Source organism: Macrotis lagotis, chromosome X, assembly GCF_037893015.1.
Source record: "Macrotis lagotis isolate mMagLag1 chromosome X, bilby.v1.9.chrom.fasta, whole genome shotgun sequence".
Classification (NCBI taxonomy): domain Eukaryota; kingdom Metazoa; phylum Chordata; class Mammalia; order Peramelemorphia; family Peramelidae; genus Macrotis; species Macrotis lagotis.
In genome coordinates, this window is record NC_133666.1 from 122,698,308 (window position 1) to 122,725,139 (window position 26,832).

General features: G+C 38.7%; 2 protein-coding genes across 8 annotated transcripts in view; one reads left to right on the forward strand and one right to left on the reverse strand.

The window, feature by feature from the left end:
- Positions 1-366: 366 nt before the first annotated feature.
- Positions 367-22,035, reverse strand: GDE1 (glycerophosphodiester phosphodiesterase 1). The gene is made up of 6 exons (XM_074200354.1): positions 21,694-22,035; positions 9,797-9,972; positions 7,284-7,389; positions 5,126-5,218; positions 1,934-2,145; positions 367-1,316 (listed from the first exon to the last, which is right to left on the reverse strand). The coding sequence occupies exons 1-6, from the start codon at positions 21,952-21,954 to the stop codon at positions 1,169-1,171; spliced, it is 996 nt and encodes a 331-aa protein (XP_074056455.1). The 5' UTR covers positions 21,955-22,035; the 3' UTR covers positions 367-1,168.
- Positions 22,036-24,150: 2,115 nt separating this feature from the next.
- Positions 24,151-26,832, forward strand: part of CCP110 (centriolar coiled-coil protein 110) — a 45,203-nt gene continuing 42,521 nt past the window's right edge. For 5 of the 7 annotated variants that reach the window (XM_074208375.1, XM_074208376.1, XM_074208378.1 and 2 more), the window contains exon 1: positions 24,152-24,382. The gene's annotated coding sequence lies outside the window, so the exon portion shown is untranslated. Of the gene's footprint in view, positions 24,383-24,528; positions 24,590-26,832 lie in introns of those variants that run through there. The other 2 variants (XM_074208373.1, XM_074208374.1) reach the window with 2 other exon arrangements.

Consider the following 26,832-nt stretch of genomic DNA (forward strand, 5'->3'; position numbering starts at 1 on the left):
TTTGGACAAAGGCACTTATGAAAACGATCTAGTAAAGTTTATGATCTGCATCACTGGAGAGTACCCCACTAATGAAATCCCTGATATACTGAAGTGGTCCTCAGATACTTTTTTAATAGGCCTTTGATTCTCAAAAGTGTTCTCAACTTTGAGTGTTAGAGTTAATGTCTAAGAGCTGGACTGCCAGATTTACTGATTGAAGTCAAAGAGAAAAATCTGAAATGATTTAGGTGCAAGACAATAGGCAGCAGGTCAATTGGACTGGCAAAAGAAGTTATATTTAGTTCTAGTTTTATAGTATCCAGCACAGAATAAAGCTTTGGAAAATAACAATTTTCATCCATAAGAATGGCTCATTTCTTTTTTTTTCAGGAGAAAACTTAGTGGGAGGGTCAAAAGAAATATTATGAAGAATTCCTAGAGATATTATAAAATTTAATTCACTTGTAGTAGTAATGGAAGCCAGATGTTAGGAATTCATGAGGTATAAAAGATTGTCATTTGCTTTAGTCACTGGGTAGTACAGTTCCATCTAACTGTATCAATCTACCTATTCTGCTATAAATGCTAACAATCAATTGGGACCGCCTTATATTACCATGAAAAAGTAAACTCTGTTTATTATATTACATCCAGTATCTTCCTCAAATTGTTTATTACTTAGGTTGTTGTATGTTTAATAAATGTTTTAACAATTTTATTAGTATGGTTTCCAAATCTGACTTCCATAATACATTGTTCAACATGGCCAAATACAAATAATGGAAGAATACGTTAAGTTGTGAAAAGTAAGAAAAGTCTAGTCTGAGTCAACATGCATTTTGCATACATTTGCAGTAATTTTTTTTTATACGTACAAATTACATGAATCTGTGCTTATCACTGCTGAATCTGTAGATAACTCAGCTGGATTAGGGGCAAGCAATGGCAAACCTCCTCACAAACCCAGTTCCCCAAGATCAGCCATGACAAACTCAAGCACACTATGGAGTTTGGTGCCAACCACATCATTCTACTCTGATTCAAATTAAAATGCAATTTCTGGCTAATACTTCTGTGAACCATCTGATCCTTGAGAATTCAGGGCTACTTCCAGGTATTTAGATTTCCCTGATTAAGGATAGTTGAGGTTCCTGAAATCGGAGTCCCTGTGCAAAAGGGTAGTGGTCTAGAAATGAGGGTCACAGTCTTCTAACATGCTGTCAGTAATATAGTTGGAGTTTAGATGGCTTTCGTAGAATCTTTTCTCGTCGTAAGTATTCACAGTCCAAGCAACAACATGAATCCCTTTAGCTGACCACCTCTTCAAATAGGCCCTGGGAGAAAGGGATAGAGAGAAACACAGAGTCAGCTTATAAGGATATTAGCTAGTTACCTGTAGAACAGCTACAAGGATTACCTACAATAAACAAGGTACAGAGAAATGCTTGGGAATATAAAATAAAGATAAAACAGGCTATAACTACAAAGGGAAGAGTTATAATCTGTTAAGTGCAATAAGACTGCTGAACATGTAATCAATAGAAATATATAATTTCATATTTGTGTAAAGGTAGTTCAGAGAGGTAAAAGAACAGAGATTCCCTGGAGGAAGATTGTAGAAGGAAGGATACAAAGGAAGGATGCCACTACACCTCACAACTTCAATCTCTTCACTTCTCCCCAGTTTTTTAAAACAAATGAGCCATTCTTTTAAAACAAGGTTGATGAAACATGAGAAAAATCTTTCTTATTTCATAAAAGCATCAAAGCAGAGGCAGTTAGGTGGCACAGTGGATAGAGCACTGGCTCTGGAGTCAGGAGGACCTGAGTTCAAATCTGGCCTCAGACCTTGGGCAAGGCACTTAACACCCCATTGCCTTACAAAAATAATTAAATAAAAAGGCACCAAAGCAGAGTAATGGGAAATGATAAATTTTTTTTTCCAACTTACGTAGATACAAAATCCTTCTGCATAAGGAAAGCTGAAATTCCACAAAGGTACCATAAGATATTATGCAAACTCCAATCTAGGAGAACATCCAGCAGCATATGTAAAAAATGCTTCCAGAGAGAATCATAGCGTCGTTTCCCATCTCCAAAATAGCTAAGGCTCCAAGGTCTATGGGTTAAAGCTGTCACAACATTACGGTCTGCCTGCCTCATCTGAAAGAAAATTTTATAGAATAATGAGTGAAGTCACAAAGGAAAAAGTTTTAAATTACTAACTTTAGATTTGGTGAATGTACTCAACACAACAGATAATGCAATGTGAAAGATGGATTAATATTTTTTGATTAAAACATTCCCAAGAATTCAATAAGCCTCTGCAGTGGAAGGCTGCACTTCTCTGGTTGATATCCTACTACCACTCCTTCTTGATCTTCCTACCAACTTACCTACTAAGTAAATCAAAAATTGTTAGTTGTGTACAGAACTCAAGTTTCCTTGATGTAAAATGAGAGGGGGCTGATGGTGATAAACAGAACTATCAAATTCAAACAGAAATGGGTGCCATTACTTATGATAAAGAAAGCTATCCACCCAAAGAAAAAGCTGATGGTGTCTGAATACGGACTGAATGAAGCACACTGTTTTATTTTTTCCTATTTCATTTTCCCTGAGGTTTCTTTCTGTGTTTGTGTGTGTGTGTATGGGGGTTATGTTTACTTTTTTTACAATATGACTATTGTTGTCATGTATGAAACCTAAAGCAAGTAACTGGCTTGTTCAACGCAAGGAGTGGGACAGGAGGAAGGGAAAGAATTTGGAACTCAAAATTTTGGAAGTAAATGTTGAGGATTTGGTTTTGTATGTAGTTGGGGTTAAAATAAATGTAAAGAGAAAGAAAAGAAATGGGTGCCACTAAACTGTACATAGGATCTCTATAGGCCTCATCTTGAATTAGTTTTAAACTGAAATTATTACCTATGTTCAATTATATTCTTATTTATCTTGTTAAATATTTCCCAAATATATCTTAATCTGATTCGGGTTGCACTCAGCAATATTGGAGGTCACAAGCATACCTGCTGTGGGTTTGAAACTTCTGGTTGGATAGATGAGCTTGGGAATCCCTTTCTTTGGGCTGAAAACTTTTCAGTATATTGCATGAAATGATACTAGCTTCTCATAAAGAATCCTTTTTTAGAAAAAAATTTAAAATGACTATAAGGTAGTTTCACTATTTTAATAATATGAGGATTAAAATGTTAAAATGTATATTAAGGTAGATTCTGGCCAGACTCCTAATTGATTCCCTATCTCTCTGCAATGTGTCCTAGAACCTATTGCTCTTATCTTCAGCAGATTTCTGCTCAACCATTCTCTTCAAATCTTTGTAGGTTGATTTCCAACTTCATAAGACAACTGAAACTTTTCTCAAAATTATTAGCAATCTCTTGCCAAATCCATTGGTTTGTTTTTAATCCTCATCTATCTCAACCTATGATCAAATGAGATGATTAGCACAGTGCCTGGCATAGACGGTAGGCACTTAAGACCCCCCCCCCCAACTCCCAATCTACCGAACCTGGTATTATTGACCATTCTTTCCTGCTAGACAATTTTCTCCTCTTTGAGTTATGGCATTAATCTCTTCTGGATCTTCTGTCTTTATGAACAATTTTCTATACCTGCTTTGCTGGCTTATCATTCATATCATTCCCTCTTACAATGGGTTCTGCAAATATTCTTCAGCCTCCATCCTAGGCTCTTTTCTCTTTCTACATACTCTCTTGCTTTCTTCATCAACTCAACCATGGAATTATCATCTCTCTCTGCATTTGACTCTCGGGGTCAATATATATTCAGCCTATATCCTGAGTTTCAGTCCCCCCCCTTCACCTAATGACATTTCAAACTGCTAGTCTTGGAAACATCTTAAATTCAACACATCCAAGGCAGAATTCAATTTTCCTTCTCTCCAGACCCACTCTTCTTTTTTTTTTTTTAGTTTTTTGCAAGGTAAACGGGGTTAAGTGGCTTGCCCAAGGTCACACAGCTAGGTAATTATTTTAGTGTCTGAGCCCGGATTTGAACCCAGGTACTCCTGACTCCAGGGCCGGTGCTTTATCCACTGTGCCACCTAGCTGCCCCTCCCACTCTTCTTCTAAACTTACTTATTTCTACCAAAGGCACCACCATTCTTCCAGTCTCCCAGATTCATAATCTCATAATCTTCCTTTCTCATTCTCCACCTTCACCATATATTTCTATTCCAGTTGACAAACCATGTTTCTATGCCCATAACATTTTACCCATTTAATTTGTTTGATCTCACACAGTTACTACCTTAATTCAGGCCCTCACCACTTCTCAACTACATTATGGAAATAATCTCCAAATTGGTACCTTACAAAGTCTCTACCCATTTCAGTCTTTTCTCCATTCTGTTACAAAGTGATTTTCCTTTAGCACAGCTCTAACCTTTCAATCTTATACTTAATAAATTCCATGGCCAAATATAAAACATGTATTTACCTTTAAGAGATTTTCAAAAACTAGCTCAATGGATATTATTCCCTTCCTGCACTCTGCAATCTGATCTAGCCAAAGTGTCCTACTGTTCCTTACAAGAGATTCACCATCTCCAATCTCCAGGCCTATGTACTGGTTGTCTCTGAAATGTACTTACTTCTTATATCTATCTCACATAATCTTTCTTACATAACAAAGTTTGCTTTGCAGAATGAAACTTTTCATATGCATTTATAATTTTTATATTTATTTTCTGTAAACATGTATGTCCTTGCTGTTTGACCTGTTAGGACCCAACTTTCTTGATTGGATTATAGCAACTTAAATAATCCTGACTTTTAACATCATCTAGCAAAGTAATTGACACATGTAAGAGTTTAATGAATCCTTATTGTCTGATTGGTTGATTCATCTGGGAAAAGTTTAATACTAAAAATGTGAACGTTAATCTTCATATAGATCTTGGTTAGTGATGCCCCATTCCATAATCAAAGACCAAGCCCTTAATTCATTTTAGGAAAAATAGTACTATTTATCACAAAAGAGGCAAAAGAGCTGGTGAAAAGATATATAAAGATTATCAAATGCTACTACTTCATTTCAACTTGGTACCTATATTGACACATCAATATTGTCATCACAGATGTAAAAAAAAATTATATTTCACCTTATAGATAACTTCTGGCATGAAAGAGCAGACAATACTGCTGTTGTATAACTTAGGAAATTCCAGATACATATGCTTTAGAGCAACAGCAGCCTACAGAGAAGAAAATGAGAGAGTAATATGTACAAAGCCATTTAAAAATATATCAGTCAACAAGAATTTATTAATCATGTTCTATCTATGGCAATGCCAAATAAATTCAGAGAGGTTATTACATGGGGGTGGGAGAAAAGGCACCAGAATAAGATGCTGAAAGAAATACAGTAAAATCTCAAATATTAAAACTCACATCACAAAGGGTAGAAGCTGTGGCATTGTTACTTTGTTTTCTACTTCTTTGTTGGTAGTCTCACCTTTTCATTGTATAGTGGGATGATCTTAGAAGGTAAGGTTTGAAATTCCTTCCCCCATATCCTGTTTTTTAGCCTTTAGGAAAGTTCCTTTAAGCTAAAATATTTTCTAAACCTTTCCAAAATTCTAGAAGAGCTATCAGATAGGAAAATAGGGAGATCAGAGAATAGGGAGTTCTCAGTCAGGAGTCCAAGTATGAGAAAGAAGGCATGGATGGCACAGCATAAAGAATACTGAGAATCAGGCTCTCAATTCTTCTCTGTGACCTTGAGGAAATCACCTTCTCTCTCTGAGCCTCTTCTCTTCATCTGCAAAATGAGACTTGATAATCTCCAAAGAAGATCCATTCTAGTTCTAATTTCCTGTAAGAAGTGATTTCATCTATCTCTAACACCAAGAAAATTAGAGATGAATGAGATGAGAAGGGAAGTCCTTCTCAAACTTTTCATATAGATACTATATGGCTTTATTATTTTATTTGAAATAGTGGATATTTCCAGAATATCAGTCTTGGAACATTCAAAATATAAATGTGAATGATAACTGTGTTTCACATAAATGATTTAGAAATGAGCCACATCTCTTCTTTCACCAGTGAATGAAAACTACATTTAATAGATAAAATTTTTTTAATCCCTTGATGAGTTTAAATTCTGAATGCTGTTTTATTTTCCTTTGATAGCTCAATTTTTATGTATGTCCAAGTCACAAATACAACCAGGCACTGTCCTTGGTACATAAATCAGACTTGAAACACTTTGGTACATATATACCTTTTTTTTAAAACTACTACAAAAATGTTTTATGAACTATATCATCAAGAACTTTTCAATGTTATCACTAAATGTTTCTATTCTAATTTACTGTTACTGGAAATAGAGGTATCCCATTATAGCTCTGAATATTGGAGGATGAAGGAAGAAAAGGGAAGAGACTCAAGGGGATCCTGAATGAGTAGCCGAACCTCTCTTCTTCCATCAAACTAGGAACTCATAAAGATCCTGTTTCCATTTGCATCCTTCACAGAATCGACTGCTCTTTTCCACAGTACATGGGAATGGAACGAGGGCTTGCCTCTGCGTTTGTATAGTACCTCTTGTTTTGTTCAAAAGGGGAGGAAACAAAACAACCATCCCTGCATCCCACTTTATGGATATACCTTATTTTACAAAATAGATATATTCTTGAAATGTTGTCTATAAATTGAAGGCATGTGTTCTCAATGATTTTCATTACAATGTGCCTATGTTTTCATGGGTAAAATATTTGATTCTAGGATATAAAACTTAAAGAGTGTAACAAAACTTTTAAAAAGCAACAAGAATATACCATATCAATTATACCTGTTTAAATTTTGTCAGCCAAAAGCAAATGCTTACACACAGGGCACCAGAAGCTTACAGTTCTTAGTTTTAAAGTGATTTATTTGAACAAATTTTTCTAGTTTATATTTACTTAACTAGGTCCAGTCCCTAGATAAAATGATCATTTTAAGAGATATAAATCAGTAATCTTTTGTATGTTTTTGCTGGTAAAAACAGACCTTTTCTCCTGGGTTTCAAAATATGCTAGAATATTTGGATTTTTCCACTGGGAGGTAATTAAGAACTATCAAATAATGCATTTACTAAATTTATTAACCTATGAATTTATGTTTCTTTATGATGAGATTTCTTTAAGCAGGATATACCTATATTAAAGAAATACAGTTAATACAAAATCATATTTATAGTAATTAATTTGAAAATCACTGGTGGCTAAAATAGATTTTTTTTTAAAAGTGAAGGTCCATGGCATAAAACTGTACCATAGCTGCATGGCTCTTGACATCAAAGTAGATTGTGAGGTTATGAGCTAGACATTCCATAATGGCTTCCTTCAGAGTAGGTATCTTTTCACCAGGGAAATTATACCTATAAAATGGAAGGAAAATAAGGGAGAAGATCACAGGAAAAGAAGAGAAAGACAAAAGTTCAGTTAAACAGATCTCTCCTCTCTCTTGCAAGATAAGCTTGTAGTACAAGGAAACAGCACCAACCCTTATTCTGCTCAACCATGTACAATTAAAGAGAATTTTTAAGCAAAATGAATGAAATTGCAACTACAGAATATCATAAACAAAAGTATCACTAAGTTAAAATTTGTGTAACATACTTTAGTTTTGTAAATCTGTGCTTGGTAATCTACAAACTAAGGAAGTATATGTTATTTTCAAAGAAATCTAAGGCTACAAACCACACAACTGTGGCTTCTGACCGAATGTCCCAATAAGCAGGAGATAAATCACTTTTAAAAGTTGTAGCTTTCAACCATTTAAGAATAACTTCTACATATCGATTTTTTAAGAATTTATTATTTTATTACAAGGGTAGTAGTAGTCTATCAAATATACATTTGCAACCCTTGGTATTTAACAGAGCCAATTACTGGGGTATCTATGCAGTGAATTCATAAGCATCTCTAGAATCAACTTGAAAATTAGTTTTCATCAGATTAAACACCTAAGGTCTTCTCACTAAAGTCTTTTGGGCTATAGATAAGATCTGTCAGACTATATATTCTATAATCATAGCACTGAGGAACAAAAACCCACTGTTACACCATGATATGTAAGATTTCAGTGCAGAAAGGTCAACAATACTTTCAGAGTTAAGACTAATAATGAAAATGAAGGTCAATCACTATCTTAATCCTCCCTTACTCAAGAGGGTGAAAAACTCAATTCTGTAAATATATTAAAAAAAGATCAAAACAAAATAACACCTCACCTCTAAGAGGTTCCCTAGCCCATTTCACATTCATAACAAAGCAATAAAATAATCTGACTACAGTGAGTAGTTAGTGGTCAGAATAGTGAACACAAGTAACCAGTTTAAGAATTGTGCTTTCTTAAAAACCCTAAAAAAATATTAATAGGGGTGGCTAGGTGGCACAGTAGATAGAGCACCAGCCCTGGAGTCAAGAGTACCTGAGTTAAAATCTAGCCTCAGACACTTAATAATTACCTAGCTGTGTGGCCTTGGGCAAGCCACTTAACCCCATTGCCTTGCAAAAAATAAAAAATAAAAAAAAATTAAGAATTGTACTTTCTATTCTTATTTAAATTCTTTTTTTGTGCCTTCAATAAATATCTACAACTGGATTAATGGGCTCTATGTATGCTAGGAAAACATATTTAGGGTATTCCTGTGCAAAGATAAAAAAACAACATGGCAATACTTGGCTCGAGACATTAGGCCTATTTAATACTTTCATGAATTTTAACATGAATGATTAATGCTTATCCTTCATTTTCGAAGGAGACCACAACATCAGGAAGGTGATGCCATGATAAGCACATGAGTTAGATTTGAGTGAGGGGGAGAAGCTGTGTTAAGTCACCAGACTTACTTTATGCTACAGAGCCATCTGGGTTTAGTGGCCAGATATGAATCTGGATGACTGGGGGTGACCCTAGATGTGAGGCAGTCAGGGTTAAGTGACATGCCCAAGATCACACAGATAGTAAGAGTCAAGTGTCTGAGATTGAATTTGAACTTCTGTCCTCCTGACTCCAAGGCCAGTGCTCTATTCACTGCACCACCTAGCTGCATGTGATTAAATTATTGATGAAAGATGCTTTATAAATTTGTCAATGACAGTAAGTCAAGAAGAATGGATACTTTAAAAATATTTTAATTATATTTTATTATTTGGAGAATGAGAAAATAGGAATATAATGATGTTAATTTGGGAACAATGTAAAGTAATTACCAAGGAGGTAAAAAGAATTCCACAAACTAAAAATAAAACTTGCTGGCTTACTGCAAGTCAAATAAAAGATAATCTTGGGATCTTACAATTGATACTAAACACTAGCAATAAATTTAAATGTTAAAAAATTTATGCATCGGGAAAAAATAACTAAGAGCATATATAAAAACAATATGTTGCTGCAATACTAATATATTTGGCACTGATCTGATCTATAGAAATGCCTTAGATGCAATTTTTAGCCTGAAAATTATTGATAATCTAAGTTTTAAAAATAAATTACTTTAAATATAGGAGTTAATAAATAAAATTATTAACATGTTGGGAAACAAATATAAAAAGTTTAAAGGAACTGTTGCAATCATTTGACATAAATGACAGGGAGCAGATAAACTTATAAATGAGTGCCCTACTTCTATCATTGTTAACATGCTACAAAGCAGTAGGGTACATTTACCAGGGAGACTTTTAAGGTCACTTCCAGATTTTGACAGTTATCTGATAGGTTATCTTCCATCAATCTCCAAGCCAATTAAAAAGACAGCTTAAAGGTAAAATCAGACTTACTTGAATCTGTGGTTTGCTGCTGGATTAAGCATCCTAACTTCAGCAAATGTTAAGTCACTCAACCGGCCTGTTCCGTCAGTAGTCCTGTCTACAGTGTCATCATGCATCAGGACAGGAATGCCATCTGCAGTAAATTCAATGTCCAGCTCCACACCTGTGGCTCCATTCTTAGCTGCCTTAACAACAACAACAAAAAAAATAACAATATTAATGTCAAATGGCCACAGTTGTTATTTTTCAGTCTGCTCACTAAACCAGGCTAACAGGGCCCCAGGCCCACACAAAAATAGGTATTTGATAGGGAAGGAATTCAGGGGACACCTTTGTCATGGAACCTAGTCCATTCTAAAATATTGATCAGATTAACCAGCAGTCCCCTATCTATTTTTCTCTGTCAGAGAGAGGTAAGAATGGAAAGAAGGAAGGCCAATTCAGGTCACAAAATATAGAGCCAGCCTGGAACAGGATCGAGGCTTTGGTCCAAAAACTGGTGCAGGCAGTACTCGCTTCATTTTTTGGCACTATATTTTAGGAAGAGTTTGACAAGCTGGAGGGTTGAATCCAAGGAGGTAACCAGGTGAAGGGATCTGATGTCATAACCTTGCTGTAGAAACTCCCTTATAAGGCTATTTAGCCTAGAAAAGAAAACTTAGAGATAGATATGATGGTTCTCTTTAAAAGTATTTGAAAACATGTCCTTTAGAAGTGTTATTAGGTCTTTTCTGTTTTGATCTTTAGAACTTTGGAAAATAACTGGAAGCTAGATAAATGGCTGTTTAAGCTTTTTGTATGGACAAATTCCCTAATAATTAGATCCATCCAAAAGCAAATGAGTGACCCCAAGAGGCAGTGATAATAAATTAGTAATATAGTACTTTAATTTCACAGTTTTCCTCAAAACAATTCTGGTGAGCTAGTAGGCAGTGTATTAAGTATTATTATCCTAATTTTACAGATGACAAAACTGAGGGTCAAAGATAAAGATTGCACATGATATCACCATCTACAGTTACCATGCTACTTGTTTTAAAATAGTATTGACTGGGATTTATAGCCAGGTCTCTCCTAATTCCAACACTTAGAAAGCTTGTCATAATACTCAAGTAAATTTCATAATAAAACAATCCTCTTTTCAACCATAAGTAGTGAGTTAGTCATATTACATTATGATTAAATACCAGCACAGTACTTCCCAATTCAATCTTGAAGCCAAATGAAAGATGAAGAATATAATTTAATGGGCAATTGTACCTCATACCTTTGAGATTCTGAAGGATCTAAATAAAAGATTATATTCAGTGCTTGAAAAAAAACTATTTAAAAGTCAAATTTCTTGCTAGCCAGTTGTGCAAAATGTTCTAACTTCTTAGCTGGCATCAAAAAAGACCAACCTTTCTTATACCTTATACTCTGTATTAAGGACCAGAGATTACAGTATAAAATTGGGGAAAGGAGAGGGATTTGAAAATTGAAACATTAGATGAATTGTTACTTTGCTAGTAATGGATAAAACTTAAAGAGATACAAAAGAGAGGAACAGACAAGATGGTGGCATAGAGGCAGGAATTCTCAGAAGCTCTTCCCCAGAACAGTCCAAATGCCATAAAATTGTGACTAACCAAATTTTAAGAAAATTGATTCATTCAGCTCTTATAAACTATAAAATCTATCTTTTATAGTCCCATTTAGAATAACAAAGAACCTCGAATTTTGGTGATGATAATATGTACTAGTCAAGGTAAGGAGATAATATATTACATATAAATGTAATACATATAAAGATTACCATAGAAGGCCAATTCCTGTGGGATGAGTATAATTGTTTCCAAACCGTCTCAGGAGAAGGAAGGAGTTGTGGGTTGAATTAAACCAAGAACTTTTAGTTTACTAAAGATCAAAACTAGATACTAAATTTTAGCCTACAGTATAACTGATTCGAGGACAACTCTTTATCAAGTTTAAAGAACATTTTATTCATTTAAATTAAACCAGGCTCCTCAGTGTTGTAGCATATTCTGTAGATAGAGAAGATCTAGATTCACTTCAAAGTTTTATTAGTCAACTTTACTGCTAAAACAAGACAAACAAAAACTTCCTGTTTTTAAAAGAACAGTCTTCACAATGAAAATTAACCTACTCTGAGATCATGTCTAATAAGTCCTAATGTTTAGATATAATTTTAAAAGATTAATTATCACACAGAATGAAAGAAAAAATGAAGAAATGGGGAATCTTAGTCAATGTGAATTTATTAAAAGCAGGAAATATGGATTGGAGTAGTTACTGAAAAGGTAGGAAAATAGAAAAGTGACATACAGGACTTGAATTTTCTCAGATTATGTTTTTAAAATGGCTGGCAATTATGCTTGTCATTAATGACTCACAAATGTTTATATATCAGTTCTGTTTATATATCCTTTTTGTTTAATGTAGTAACTCTGCTTAATCCCCAAGGTTGACAATTAGCCAGCTCATTCCATCTGCACATCCAGGATGAGCCAATTTTCTTTTGTTTACCTCATTACCTTCAACACCCAGATGTTTCTAGGTGACAGTCTTTAATTTTGTTTGTTAGTTATACTGAATATAGCTTATTTAATAGTTTTTAATTTATTTATAGCCAATAGTTTAGCTAAAGGTTGTAAAGCAAAAAAAAAAAAATAGCTAATTGTCTTGAGAAGGCTACATTATAATTTATCATAGGCCTTACTCCTCTGGGTCATCAGAATGCCTGTTTCTTATGATTTCCATACTAACTTAGTATTTCTTTTTTATTATTAAAGATTTTATTTGAATTTTACAATTTTCCCCCAATCTTACTCCCCCCCCCACAGAAAGCAATCTGTCAGTCTAGTATTTCTTTCTTTCTTTTAAATTTATTTTTATTCTCATTTTGTACAAAATTTTTTTAACATTAATAAAATATTCTTGTTTACAAGTAAACAAAATACCCCTCCCCCCATGAATATAGATAGACTTGCTTGGGTGAAAAAAGTAAAGGGGAGAGAAAAAAAATTAAAATTAAAAAAATAATAGTAATAATTGTAGGTATGGCCAGGTGGCGCAATGGACAAAGCACCAGCCCTGGAGCCACGAGCACCCGAGCCCACATCCAGCCCCGTTGACCCAACAATCACCCAGCCATGTGACATGCAAGCCACCCTATCCCCACTGCCCTGCAAAAACCAAAAAGAAGAAAAGGAAAAAAAAAGACCCAAAATAAAATAAAATAGTAATAATAGTAGGGGTGGCTGGGTGGCAGACAGAGCATTGGCCCTTGAGCAAGGAGCACCCGGGTCCAAATCTGGCCCCAGACACCCAAAGATCACCCTGCTATGTGACCCCAGGCAGGCCACCCAGACCCACTTGCCCTGCACCCTCCCCCAAATAATAATAACAAAAAATGTGCTTCAGTCTTTGTTCCAACACCAACTCTGTCACGGGTGGATCACATTCTTTATGATAAGTCCATCACAAAAGTTACTTCCATATTTTTCCAACGTTGCCATTGTTGATTGCAACTCCCTCCTTTCTTATTTCCCCACTACCATGTACTATATTTTCTCTCTCCTTTCACTCTGACTCTGCTGTAGGGTCGCTGAGTGGTACAGCAGACAGATCCCTGGTCCTGGGGCCAAGAAGCCCTGAGCCCCCATACCACTCCTTAGGCCCAGCATCCACCTGGCCCTATGATCCTGGACAGGCCTTCCAATCCCAGCCCCTTGTAAGAAGTAAAAAAAGAAAATGTGTTATATCTGACCAGTCTCCCCACCATGGTCCATCCTCTCCTCCTTTATTCACATCCCCACCCCTTCCCCCTGCTCCCCCCTCCTTCTTACTCCAGTTGTCTATACCCCATTGAGTATATTTGCTGTTTCCTCTCCTAGCCATCTCTGATGAGAGCAAAGGTTCCCTCATTCCCCCTTGCCTCCCCTCTTCCATATCATTGCAATAGCTCATTGTAATGAAAAAAATCTTATTATGTGAAATATCTTGGACTAATCCCCCTCTCCTTTTTCTTTCTTCCATTCCATTTCCCTTTTTTTCTATTGACTCTATTTTTACACCATATTTTATCTTCGAATTCAGCTTTCTCCTGTGCTTCAACTATAAAAGCTCCCTCTACCTGCTCTATTAACTGAGATGGTTCATATGAATATTATCAGTGTCATTTTTCTATACATGCAGTTCATCCTCATTAAGTCCCTCAAATTTCCCCCCTCTCCTCCAATCTCCATGCTTCACCTGAGTCCTGTATCTGAAGATCAAACCTTCTGTTCAGCTCTGGCTATTCCAAAAGGAACTTTTGAAATTCCCCTGGTTCATTGAAAGTCCATCTTTCCCTGGAAGAGGATATTCAGCCTTGCTGGGTAGTTCATTCTTGGCTGCATTCTAAGCTCTTTTGCCTTCCGGTATATTGTATTCCAAGCCCTACAAGCTTCCAATGTAGTTGCTGCTAAGTCCTGTGTGATCCTGACTGCTGCTCCATGATATTTGAACTGTGTCCTTCTGGCTGCTTGTAATATTTTCTCTTTGACTTGGGAGTTCTGGAACTTGGCTATAATATTCCTGGAGGTTGGTTTTTTGGGATCTCTTTCTAGGTGGATTCTCTCCATTTCTATTTTGCCCTCTGCTTCTAGAATATCAGGGCAATTTTCCTGTAGTAATTCTTTGAAAATGATGTCAAGGCTCTTTTCCTGATCATGACCTTCAGGTATTCCAATAATTTTTAAATTATCTTTCCTAAGTCTGTTTTCCATATCAGTTGTTTTCTCAATGAGATATTTCACATTTTCTTCTAATTTTTCATTTTTTTTTGGTTTTGAAGTATTGATTCCTGATTTCTGGTAAATTCATCAATCTCCCTGAATTCTATTCTTTGTCTGAAGCATTTGTTCTCCTCAGAGTTTTCTTATCTCTTTTTCCATCTGGCCAATTTTGTTTTTTAAAGCATTCTTCTCCTCAATCACTTTTTGAACTGTTTTATCCATTTGACCTAAGCTGGTTTTTAGCATGCTATTTTCTTCAGCGTTTTTTTGGATTTCCTTGACTAAGCTGCTGACTTCATTTTCATGTTTTTCCTGCATCTCTCTCCTTTCTTTTCCCAGTTTTTCTTCCAACTCCCTCATTTGATTTTCAAAGTCTTTTTTGAGCTCTGTCAGAGCCTGAGCCCAATTTCTGTTTATCTTGTAGTCTTTAGATGCAGGACCTTGTGCTTCCTCATCTTCAGACTGAGTATTTTGATCCTTCTTGGGCTCATTTGCAAAATATTTTGTAATAGTCTTCCTTTTGTTTCTCTGCTTGCTCATTTTCCCAGCCTAAGCCTGTTTTTTGGGGTGCTTCCTGAGCTTTTGGGGCACTCCCACAAGGGTCTCAGTGTGTGAGGCTCTGTCCTTCCTCCTGGTCTGTGAATAACCATATGTGCCTCCCCCTCTGCCTCGGGGCTGAGGTGGGGGGGGCTTGCTGTTCTATGGGGGGGCCTAGAGTAGGATCAGGATCTGAATGGGGTCAGAGCCCCAGAGTCCTGTTCCAGAGGCAGAGGGCAGAGCTCTGCAGTCTCTCTCTCTTCACTCCCCTCCCTCAGCTCAATGGGCTCATGCTCTGGAGGCTCCTGCTTACCAGCTCAGCCTGCTTCTGTTTCCTGGATCAGGGCTGGGGAAAGACCATGCTGCTTGCTGTGTGCTCTGAGGGCTGGGCTCCACCTGCTCTGGCAGAGGTCCCCCAGCTGTTCCCCGACTTTGTGCTCGGGGTGCAGCTCAGGAGACTCCCCTGCTGCTGTGAGCCCTGGCTCCCAGCGCCTTGGGGCTGCCTCAGGGAGGCTGAAGTTCTTTCGCTAGGGCCACCCCTCTGGCAGGCCGCCCCTCCGACCCTGGGGAGCAGAGCCTTTCTGCTCTTTTCCAGGTTACCTTGAGTAGGAGCACTGCCTCACTGGGTCCCTCTGTGGGTTCTGTCTCTTGAAAGTTTAGTTAGAGTCCTTAGCTTATGAGTTTTATCAGAGAGCTCCTAAGACTAGATCCCTTAGTGTCACCATCTTGGCTCCACCCCCTTCTAGTATTTATTTCTTAAAAGCTTCTTTATGACTGAAATTTTCCTAGACATTTTTCTCCAACACAATTATATTTCACTCTTTATAAATAATATTTTGCATAAATGATGACGTTATTTTAACTGGGAACTCTAAAAGGTACTTTTATTACTGGTTGATTTTTTCTGACTCAGTTAACTTAACACCTGGTGTCAATCAGTTCAACTAGAGGTATAATGTTAACACCTATGTACATAGTGCTCTGTTCCTATCACTGAACAGATGTTGTCCTTATTACCTTAGAAACATGAGGTGCGATTTAACTTTTATTCATTTTTCCTTATTAAGGTCATCTTAATTTATCCACAATGCAGAAAATAAAAAGGAAAAAACTAAATTTCAACATTAAGAACTGAGAAAGGGGCAGCTAGGTGAAGCAGTGGATTGAACAATGGCCCTGGAGTAAGGAGGACTTGAGTCCAAATCTGACCTCAGACACTTAAAAATTACCTAGCTATGTGACCTTAGACAAGTCACTTAATGCCACTGCCTTGCTGAGAAAAAAAAAAGAATTTACAGATCAGTAGAAATGAACAATTACTTGCACCTTAGCCCAGTTAAACATGAGCACCAAAAAAATTCTATTCATATTTCATGAATAAGTTTGTTATTTGTATTTGGTATTTTTAAAGAACTTCTACTGCTTTTCAAGTTATACTGTTTTATATACATGTTGAAATTTTTTAAATGTTTGCTACAATTAATTATATTGTAGCTCTATTTTCATGGCCTACTTAAGATTCAGAACTTGAAAAAGATCTTGTCCAAGCTCTTCATTTTGGAGTGAAAAAACTATGTAACTATCTCTGAGGTTGAATAGAAAATAAGTGACAAAGTTTTGCTTTGAAGTCCAACTGTCTTATTTCAAATCCAATGCTTTTCCAGTCATAACACCCTGTCTTCACTTTGTGACTTCATGGGAAAAAAAAAATCTTTTCAAAAGCCCTTCTCAGCACAAACTAGTTCAGTATTATATATATATAGAAACCACTCAATCTTCAAATGAAGGGAAAATATCATTTAGGAGCTCATTATTACCTCAAATATATGAAAAAAATTCTTAATTCTACACACCTTTGTTGCTTTTTACTAGGCTTGGCAATGGCAGTTAACATATAGTGTGAAGTGTCACCAGGCAGTACAGGTCTGCCCATGCTCTTTCCGTGCTTAAAAAATGCTATTGCTTTTAAAATATCCCCATTTGAAATTTAAAACCTTTCAAAATCTCATTCTGGCCTATCTTTCCAAATTTCTTTTTGATCACCCCACTGCACATACCCTACATGCTAACACTCTATCTTTGCTTTGGAGCTTCTCTGTGAGGACTGCATTTATTCTTCAGAGCCCCCTTTTGGGATGGTACCACATCCTATTGGAAGTCTTGTCTAATTCTCCTATTGTCAGTGCTTTTCTCCTTCCTTAAAGGTTGTTGTATTTACTTATTTTGTTGTGTTGTAAAGTGCATGTTGTAGCTCCTGAAGGATATTTTTCATTGCAAGAGACCCTATCTCATTTAAATATTTAATTTATTCATTTAAATTGAATGGAAAGTAATTAAAAGACAATGATATCAGAATGGCGATTCTATTAAGCCCAAAGAGCAATTAAAAATGTGCCATATCCTTTGATCCAGCAATACCACTCTTGGGTCTGTATCTTGAAGAGATCATGAAAAGGGGTAAAAATTCCACATATACAAAAATAGCAACTCTTTTATGTAGCAGCAAAGAATTGGAAATTGAGGGAATGTCCAAAAGAATTGTGATATATGTATGTGATGGGACACTATTGTTCTATAAAAAATCATGAGGGATCAGATTTCAGAAAAGCCTTGGAGAGAGTTAAATGAACTGATACTGAGTGAAATGAGTAGAACCAGAAGAACGTTATACAAACAACGTGACGTTATCATCAACCATGACAGACTTGTTCATTTCAGCAGTTAAAAGACAATTTTAAAAGACTTGTGATGTTTTTCCATCTATACCCAGAGAAGAAACTGTGAAGTTTAAATGAAGACCAAAGTTTATTACCTTCAATTTTTAAAAATTGTCTTATGTATTATGTAATTTTGTTGTATCTAATGTTTTCTTTCTTCCATTTGAATCTGATTCTTCTCACAACACATTCAATTTCAATTAATGTTTAGCCTGGTTATAAATGTAATGTCTATATTAGATTGCTTTCTGTCAGGGGCAAGGGGGAGGAAGGGAGAAAAACTGTAAAACTCAAAGCTTTGCCAAAAAAAAAAAAGATTGTTAAAAACTACCATTGTAAGTCAATGAAAATATAAATAAAATTAGAATGGTGATTTCAAGAAATTGAAGGTTTACTCTGGTTTTATTAGTTTTTGAATTTTTTAGATCTCTGAAAAATCTATTTTGTACATTTTATTCAACTACTTTGTCCTCCTGAATGAGTTATCTAGTCCTTTTCAGGTTGCAGTTGCTCATACATTTCTTTTTTTCTTTCCTTTTTTTTTTTAAAGGTTTTTGCAAGGCAATGCAATGGGGTTAAGTGGCTTGCTTAAGGCCACACAACTAGGTAATAATTATTAAGTGTTTGAGGCAGGATTTGAACGCAGGTACTCCTGACTCCAGGGCCAGTGCTTTATTCACTGTGCCACCTAGTGGCCCCTGAAAAACTACTTTCAACAAAATATTAAGAATATTGGGCTTCTTTTTTCTGAAACATACATTAAAGCAATTTTCTCTCTTAGAAAATTGAAATCACAACTATAAACAATATAAACATCTGTACTACAAAAATCAATTGACAAATATTTACCAAATATCTACTCTATGCCTAGCATTGACCTATATACACTTCTAGACAGTTTATGTTAAATATTTGGAAGGTGAAACTTGTTGATAACATTTATCCTTAAGAAAATTGTTGGGGTAGCTAGGTGGCACAGTGGATAGAGCACTAGTCCTGGAGTCAGGTGGACCTGAGTTCAAATTTGACCTCAGGACACTTAATAATTACTAGTTGTGTGACCTTAGGCAAGTCACTTAACCCCCACTGCCTTGCCAAAAAGCAAAAAAACAATGAAAATTAAGTCCTATCATTTTTCTCTCCATTACTTTCTTTGATGGTTCAAAGATCACTGATTGACGTAGAAAATGTTGCCTATTTCATTAGATGTGGAAAGAATTCACATAAAGGCTACAGGAAGTTGAAAAGACACTCAATCTTTCTACAAATCATTAGCATATATTCAAAGTGGGAGGTGGGGAAGGAGGGAAAATATAAGAATTCCAATTCTGCTGATGACTACTAAGCTCAAGTTTTCCTCTCACTTTTGTATTTCTGCTCTTCCTAGTAGTCTCTTGACTTCTTTTTTGCTGGGCTCAGAGTGAAGTCCTTTAAATCACAAAGATACCTTGTAGCAGGAAAAAGAGACAGAGTGATGCAAATCAAGGAAAACTGAACAGGACAGAGATAGCCAGGCATTAAGAATAGATGAATTTCAATTCAGGAAGACCTGAGTTCAAAATCTGCCACACAAGCTGTGTGTTCTTGGGATACTCAATACTAATCTTTTTTTTCTATCTCAGTTCTCTCATGTATAAAATCAGGAAAAAAAGCAGGGTTGTCTTGAAGATAAAATTAAATAAAATCTATAAAATGTTTTCAAACCTTGAATTAAAGGTCATTCATTATCTAGTCCAACTCCCTACATTAAACAACAGAGTCCTTGGAATGTTTAAGTGATTTTTTTTTTGCCCAAGGACATAATACTCCACTAACTCCACCAGATCACCTGAATGCCAAAGTCTGATGCCCTATCTATACATTCCACTTATAGTATCTTGAGTCAAATCAGGAAACTTCATAATAATGAGACTAGGATTTTAAGGGTCATAGGAATTCACCATAGGGAGAGGGAAGCTATGGAATCGAACTACCACAGAGGTTATGCTGCCTATTTGTCTGGAATAGGGGTTCTTAACCTGGAGTCCCTGAATTTTTTTTAATATTTTGATAATTTTTTCAATATAATTGGTTTCCTTTGCATTCCTTGATGTTAAATTCTTTAACAAACATTAAAATACCACACTGTTCACACCCCGCCCTTCTAAAACAGACTGCCAAAAGGATTCACGACCCCCCACAAAAAAGGTTAAGACTCCTGGACTAGAGGACAGAAGTAGGTTAGTAATAGTTCACATTTATATAGCACTGTTAAAGTTTTGGTCTTGTATGACTCTTTGTGACTCCATCTGGGGTTTTCTTTTTCTTTTTTTAAATTAAAGACAGTTAAGTTTTTTTTTTGGCAGGGCAATGGGGTTAAGTGATTTGCCCAAGGTCACAGAGACATTTAAGGTCATATATAAACTCAGGTCCTCTGGACTCCAGGGTCAATGCTCTATCCACTGCACTACCTATCTGCCTTCAAGACAGTAAGTTTTGATATGCATTTTAATCCTTCTCTGGATATGGATGATGTTTTCCATCACAAGCCTTTTAGAATTGTCTCTGATTACTGTACAGCTGAAATGAAACTAGTCACTCATAGTTGATCACCACTCAGTGTTGCTGCTAGTATGTACAATGTTCTTCTGGTTCTGCTCACTTCATTCTCACCATCAGTTCTTGCAAGTCTTTTCTGAAGTTCCGTATTCATTTGGGATTTTCTTAGCAAAGATACTGTAGCGGTTTGCCATTTCTTTCCTCAGTTCATTTCACAACTGAGGAAACTGAATCAAAGAGGGTAAAATGACTTGCTCAGGGTCACATAGCTACTAAGTGCCTCAAGGACTCAGGATTTAGAGTCTTCCTAATTGCAGGCCCAGCAGTCTGTATTCATTGCGTCACTTAGTGGCTCAACAGTGCTAACTTATACACAATCATAGTGGATGCTCACAGTTACCTGCTGGAACTGGAGCTATCACCTCCACCTATCCCACTCCCTCCTTTTACAAATGGGAAAACTAAAGTAGCCAGAGATGAAGACATTGGTGCCGAGTCAAGCAATTAGAAAGTAACTGAGGCTCATTCACTTAACCACCCAGCTGTCTTTAATGATTTGATAAAATTCACATCGATAAGGCACTGGAATATTTGTAAAGTGTTACCTAGAATCAAGCATCGTGCTCAAAGCTACCCTATGGAACTGAGGCTACCATCTCCCCCGGCCCCAATTTTGCAAAAGGGGGAAAATGAGGTTAACTGGATGTGTGACCTGAAGTTCCTGACTCCCGGTCCGGCATTCATTGCCACTGGGCCACTTAGCGGCCTTTCATAATTGATAACACTTCCAAACTTGCCAGCAGACTTGACCTTCATGGGCTACTTTATGCCCCTCAGTCCCCTTCCCATCTGACAGAGGAAGAATCCGAGCTTCCGCGAGTTCTGCCAGGGCCCGTGGGGAGACTCATTTCTGCGGGGCTGCACAGGTGTGAGGGGAGACCCTGGGGGGGGGCAGGGGAGGGGGACGGGCAGGGGCAGAGGAGGGAGACGGGCAGGGGAGGGGGGCAGGCAGGGGGGCGGAGGGGCAGAGGAGGGAGACGGGCAGGGGAGGGGGGCAGGCAGGGGGGCGGAGGGGCAGGGGAGGGGGACGGGCAGGGGGGGACGGGCAGGGGGCGGAGGGGCAGGGGAGGGGGACGGGCAGGGGGGCGGAGGGGCAGGGGAGGGGGACGGGCAGGGGGGGCGGAGGGGCAGGGGAGGGGGACGGGCAGGGGGGCGGAGGGGCAGGGGAGGGGGACGGGCAGGGGGGGACGGGCAGGGGGCGGAGGGGCAGGGGAGGGGGACGGGCAGGGGGCGGAGGGGCAGGGGGGCGGAGGGCCAGGGGCTGCCCGTTGCCTACCTCCCGTATGGCTGCCAGCGTGTTCTCGGGGGCGTCGTGGCCGCCGCCGCGGTGGGCGATGGCGGAGATGCGGCCGCGGGGCTTGAGCACCTGCAGGGCCCGGAGGCTGGGCACCTGCTCGAAGCTGAGGAGGCGCAGCAGCAGGTAGAAGCTGAAGGTGAAGAGGCAGGCGTTGAAGGGGCTGCGGCTCAGGAGCATCAGCAGCAAGAAGAGGAAGGAGAAGGAGGCCAGCAGGCCGCCCTGCTCCTCCCACAGCCACATGTCGGGCCGGCGCCGGCGCCCGCAGCCTCCGGGCGGAGTCCCGGACCCGCCGGGCTCCGCGGGGGGAGGGGGAGAGAGAGAGAGAGAGAAGGGGAAGGGAGAGGCGCCGGCCGCGGGGCGATGCCAGCCGGCCGGCCGGGCGGGCAGCGGCGCGCACAATAGCCGGCCGCCGGACGTCCGGGAAGGGAGCTTCCTGTCGACCAATCAGCGCCTCGCAGCTCCGCGGCCCTCAGGGCGGGGCCGCTGCCATAGCAACAGGGCCTAGCTTGGCCACTCGACTTGCAGAACTTCCCTCCGACTCCGCGGAAGTTCGCGGGCTTTCCTTTGCTCCCCGCATTCTGTAGCAGGGCCGCTAGGTGGCGCAGTGGCTCAGGCACAGGATTTGACCCCCCCCCCCCCCGCAAGTTTCTTTCTTTTCTTTTCTTTTTTTTTTAGTTTTTTTTTTGCAAGGCAATGGGGTTAAGTGGCTTGCCCAAGGCCACACAGCCAGGTCATTATGAAGTGTCTGAGGTCGGATTTGAACCCAGGTACTCCTGACTCCAGGGCCGGTGCTTTATCTACTTGATAATGAAACTCGATAATAAAAGCACCTCTCCTTCGGTGTTGTTGTGAGGATCATATGAAACTCTATTTGTAAAGCAACTTGCAAACACTAAAGCACTGAAGTGAAATGATTTATGATTAAAGATATGGGCAATGTGCAATCACTGACCATAAAGGCACTGAAACTTCCTAAATGAATGAAGTGATTAGAGCAGTTTTGGAAGAGAGATTCTTTGGAAGCAGGGCATCCATCACAGAGGAGTTAAGAGATCCGGGTTGAAGGCCTGTTTTGCCTTCTTCTATGGCTCTTACATTTTTTAATTAAATCCTCTTCCACCCTGCAATTCTAAGGATGTTCTAAAGCTTGAAGTTATCTGTAATATTTATCTATATTATCAAATTTCAATCCCAATTGTTTACAGAAAGGACCCTGGTGAATATAGGCTTTTCCTTAGAAGACATAAGACACTTGTTTTACACCCCCATTTGTAAACACATTTCCCTTGTTCTTAGAACAGAACTTGGCTTCAAGTACTGGCTTTTCCATTCACTAAATGAACATTCTGTGTATATCCTTGATCACATTACTCTCTGGAGTAATTTCCTCATTATTAGTAAAATAACTGCTTTCTCCTTGTCACTTACCTTATAGCATCGACCTTGGGCAAATCATTTAAATACTTTGGGTCTCTCTGAGAAACAGGAAATACATACATAGATAGACTTAAGCCCAGAGTAGCCAAGTCGGTTTTTTTTTTGGCAAGGCAATGGGGTTAAGTGGCTTGCCCGAGGCTACACAGCTAGGTAATTATTAAATGTCTGAGGTCGCATTTGAACTCAGGTCCTCCAGACTCCAGGGCGGGTGCTCTATCCACTGCCTCACCTAGCCGCCCCCAAGTCGGTGTTTTTCAAGTAAAGTACTAAAGAGATCAGATTAATTTGTTAGGCAGCATTGTAAAATCTCTTTCAGTTTTGACTTGTTTTAACAGATGACTTAGTTAATAGAGACTTCTCGCTTCTGCCAACTTGCTTTTTTGTATTTTGTTTTTCCAAGTACATGCAGCGAGTAGTTTTTACCAATCTTTTTTTGCAAGGTTTTGAGTTTTGTATTTTTCTCCCTTTCTCCCTTCCCCCCTCTTCTCCCCCTATCAGAAAACAATCAGATATAGCCTCTACATTTATAACCAAGCTGAAGGTCCATATTGATCATGTTGTGAGAGAAGAATCAAATCCAAACGGAAGAAAGAAAAGAGAAAAAAATGACATAATACAAAATACAACTTTTAAAAATTGAATTTAATAAACTTTGTCTTGATTTAAACTCACATTTCCTTCTCTGGATATGGTTGGCATTTTCCACTAGAAGTCTTTTAAAACTGTTTTTGATTATTGTACTGCTGAAAGGCACAAGTCCATCGTTTGTGATCGTTGCCCCATGTTGCTGTTGTCAGATATAATGTTTCTCGGTTTTCCTACTTTCACTCCGCATCCTTTAGAGGGAGGGGAGGAGAGGGTGCGGAGGGCAACTGCTCGTGCAATCCTGGAAATCAGAGACGACGCGCTAGGCCTTTCGGGAGTTGTAGTTTCTAGTCGGGTAGCCCCGGAACGGAAGCTGTGGGCCTACTCCCGCCCTCCGGCACCGGAAGTGCCCTGCCTGGAAGGCGGGGTGAAAGCGGCGGCGGCGGTTGCCAGGTGCCGGCGTTGCCGCCTTGAGACCCATAATATGGCGGGGAGGAGGAGGAGGAGACGGCGGCGGAGCGGGCTGCTCTCTGCAGATGTAGCCTGATCCCTTTGTCTCCTCCTGCGGTCGTGGAGGAAGAAAGAGAGAGAGAGAGAGAGAGAGAGTCGGAAGGGAAGGGCACTGGGGGTTGCGGAAGGGCATTAGGTGGGTGCTTGGGGTGCGGGGAGGAGGCAGCGCCCGCGCGGAAGGGGCAGCCCCAGGGAGCCCTCGTCTACACTGCCTGGCTCGGGGGGCGGGGGAGACTGGGGTGCATTCCTGGTAAGTCGAGGGATGATGATGGATGATGAGGGATGATGATGGGGTTAATGGAACTGCGGGCGCCGCCTGGACCGAGCTGGATGCTTTGTGGGGGTAGGTGGGGTTGGGTGGGGCAGGGGGAGCCCCGCGGCGCCGTGGGTTGCCGCTACACACCTGATTTAAACCAGGGGGGAAAAAGACCACAAAAACCGACGCTCGATTCTTTTCTATGCCGGGAATTGCTTGTATGCCTTCCTGAGCGCTTGGGAGAGGCGGATGACCCTCTCTTTGCTTTTCTCTTGCGGAATGGGCATCAGGCATTCTTGAGCGTTTAACTCGTTTGTAGCAAAAGATTCAAGTCTTAAATTCAGCTAGTGTTCGCCGAGTTCCTGGTCAGACATTAGGCATTTAAAGACAAAAATGAAAAAAAAAGTGGTCCTGCCTTTAAGGAGTTTAATTTCTACTAGGTAAAACAATATATAAAACAAATGAGTAAATGTATGATAATTTGAGTATGGAGAGATCCTAGTGGCTAAGTGGTAGACCAATCTAGAGGTATTGGCCCTGAAAGGGTGATACGATTTCCTTAGACTGGGCTGAGAATAGTGAATTGGGTAGGGAAGATTTTACCTGCTTTGAAAGCTGAAATTAGGAAAGATTTTATTCATTTTGAGTTTTACAATTTTCCTCCCAGTCTTGCTTCCCTCCCCTCACCCCCCACAGAAGGCATTCTGTAAGGCAACGTTGTACATTGATCCAAATTGAATGTGATGAGAAATCATATCCATAAGGAAGAAAAATAAAGTATGTGATAGTAAAAATTACATAATAGAATTTTTTTTCTAATTTGATGGTAATAGTCTTTGGTCTTTGTTCAAAGTTCATAATTCTGAAAGCTGAAATTAGAATGCTAAGATCAGGAAATAGCAAAAAGAAAACGCTAGATTGGCTGGAAAGTAAGAATCTTGAAAGTGAAGAGATTAAAAATGAGTCTAGAAAAGTAGACTGGAACCAGATTGTGAAGAACTTTAAAGGCCAGACTGAGAAATTTATATTTGGACCTGGAGGCAGTAGGCAGCCAGCTGAATATTTTTGAGTAGGAGATTGATGTAATCTCAAACTTATGTACTAGGAATATTAATTTTGCTTCTATTTGGTAGATGAATTGGAAGGGGGAGAGACTGGAATTATGGAAACCAGTTATTGTTGTAAAAGATTATGAGAGCTGATTCATTTGAATGGAGGGGGACAGATAGGAAGGATGATAGTTGAGCTGGTAGAATTGATAAGAGTTATTAACTTCTTTGAATATAGGGAACAAGGGAGATAGGAATAAAAATGAGTTCTCTGAAGTTGTGGACCAAATGGATAATTAAATTCTGTTGGCCTAGATTGCCATAGTAACTGTCTCATTTTGCATCGTTGTATCTGAAATTTTCAGAGATTTGAAACAAAGGGAATATTAGATTACTAGAGTGCTGAATTAATAATGAATGGGATCCTAAACTATTGGCTAAAGGAAAGGGCTGACCACCCAATTATGTCTAAATCATGAGCAGCCATACAAGAAGAAATCAATCGAGTTATACAGTTGGGGTGGTTTTGTGGTCTTTATGTAAAACTTATTAACAGTGGATTGTGATGTGAGTAATTCAGCATCCACCTGTTTAATCATATGTAACATAGATTACTCACTTGTTAAATGGTTGACATTCAGAGGTACTAATTTGCCATGAGAGGATTGCCAAAGAGATTGTCCTTCTATAAATTCTTCTGTTCCTGTATGAATGTTTGAGTTTCTTTTTTGAAGGAAATGGGAATCATTGATTGATGTTTCTTTAGATCAAATTGATCTAGCAGATACAATATTCCCATTTCTAAATCACTTTTGCATTTTGCAAGAGACCCTCTCTAAATAAAACTTGAAACTATATGTTTGATATGTAGTATTGTTAGGGTATTTTGTTTCCAAGATTCTCAGGAAACAAACTTGTAGAACTTGGCAGTTAGTTGACAGAGGCAAAATGGAATATCAAGTTTAGCTTATTGTGTTAGGAAGTACAGTTATTAGATACAGTGCATAATAAAATATTGGAAAATAGATGCTTTTCTATTTAATTAAAACTTTTTTAGTATTCACACTGAAACAAGGATCATTTAAGTTTTCTTGCTTTTCTTCTGGGAAGAGAAGAATTCTTTAAGTGGAGTCAGGAAAACCTGGGTTCAAATCAATCAGCAATATTTATTAAACCTTTACTGTGATCTAAGCATTGTGTCACAGGGAATGTAAATACACAAAGAATGAAACCTTAAATTAGCTGTGTGACTTTGGGTAAGTCACTTAAATGATTTGCACC

Coding starts and splice junctions, on each gene's coding strand:
- GDE1 (XM_074200354.1), bottom strand. CDS start 21,954: ATGTGGCTGTGGGAGGAGCAGGGCGGCCTGCTGGCCTCCTTCTCCTTC. Junction 9,973..21,693: donor CGCTGGCAGCCATACGGGAG/GTAGGCAACGGG, acceptor GTTGTTGTTAAG/GCAGCTAAGAATGGAGCCAC. Junction 2,146..5,125: donor TGCCAGAAGTTATCTATAAG/GTGAAATATAAT, acceptor ATTTTCTTTCAG/ATGAGGCAGGCAGACCGTAA.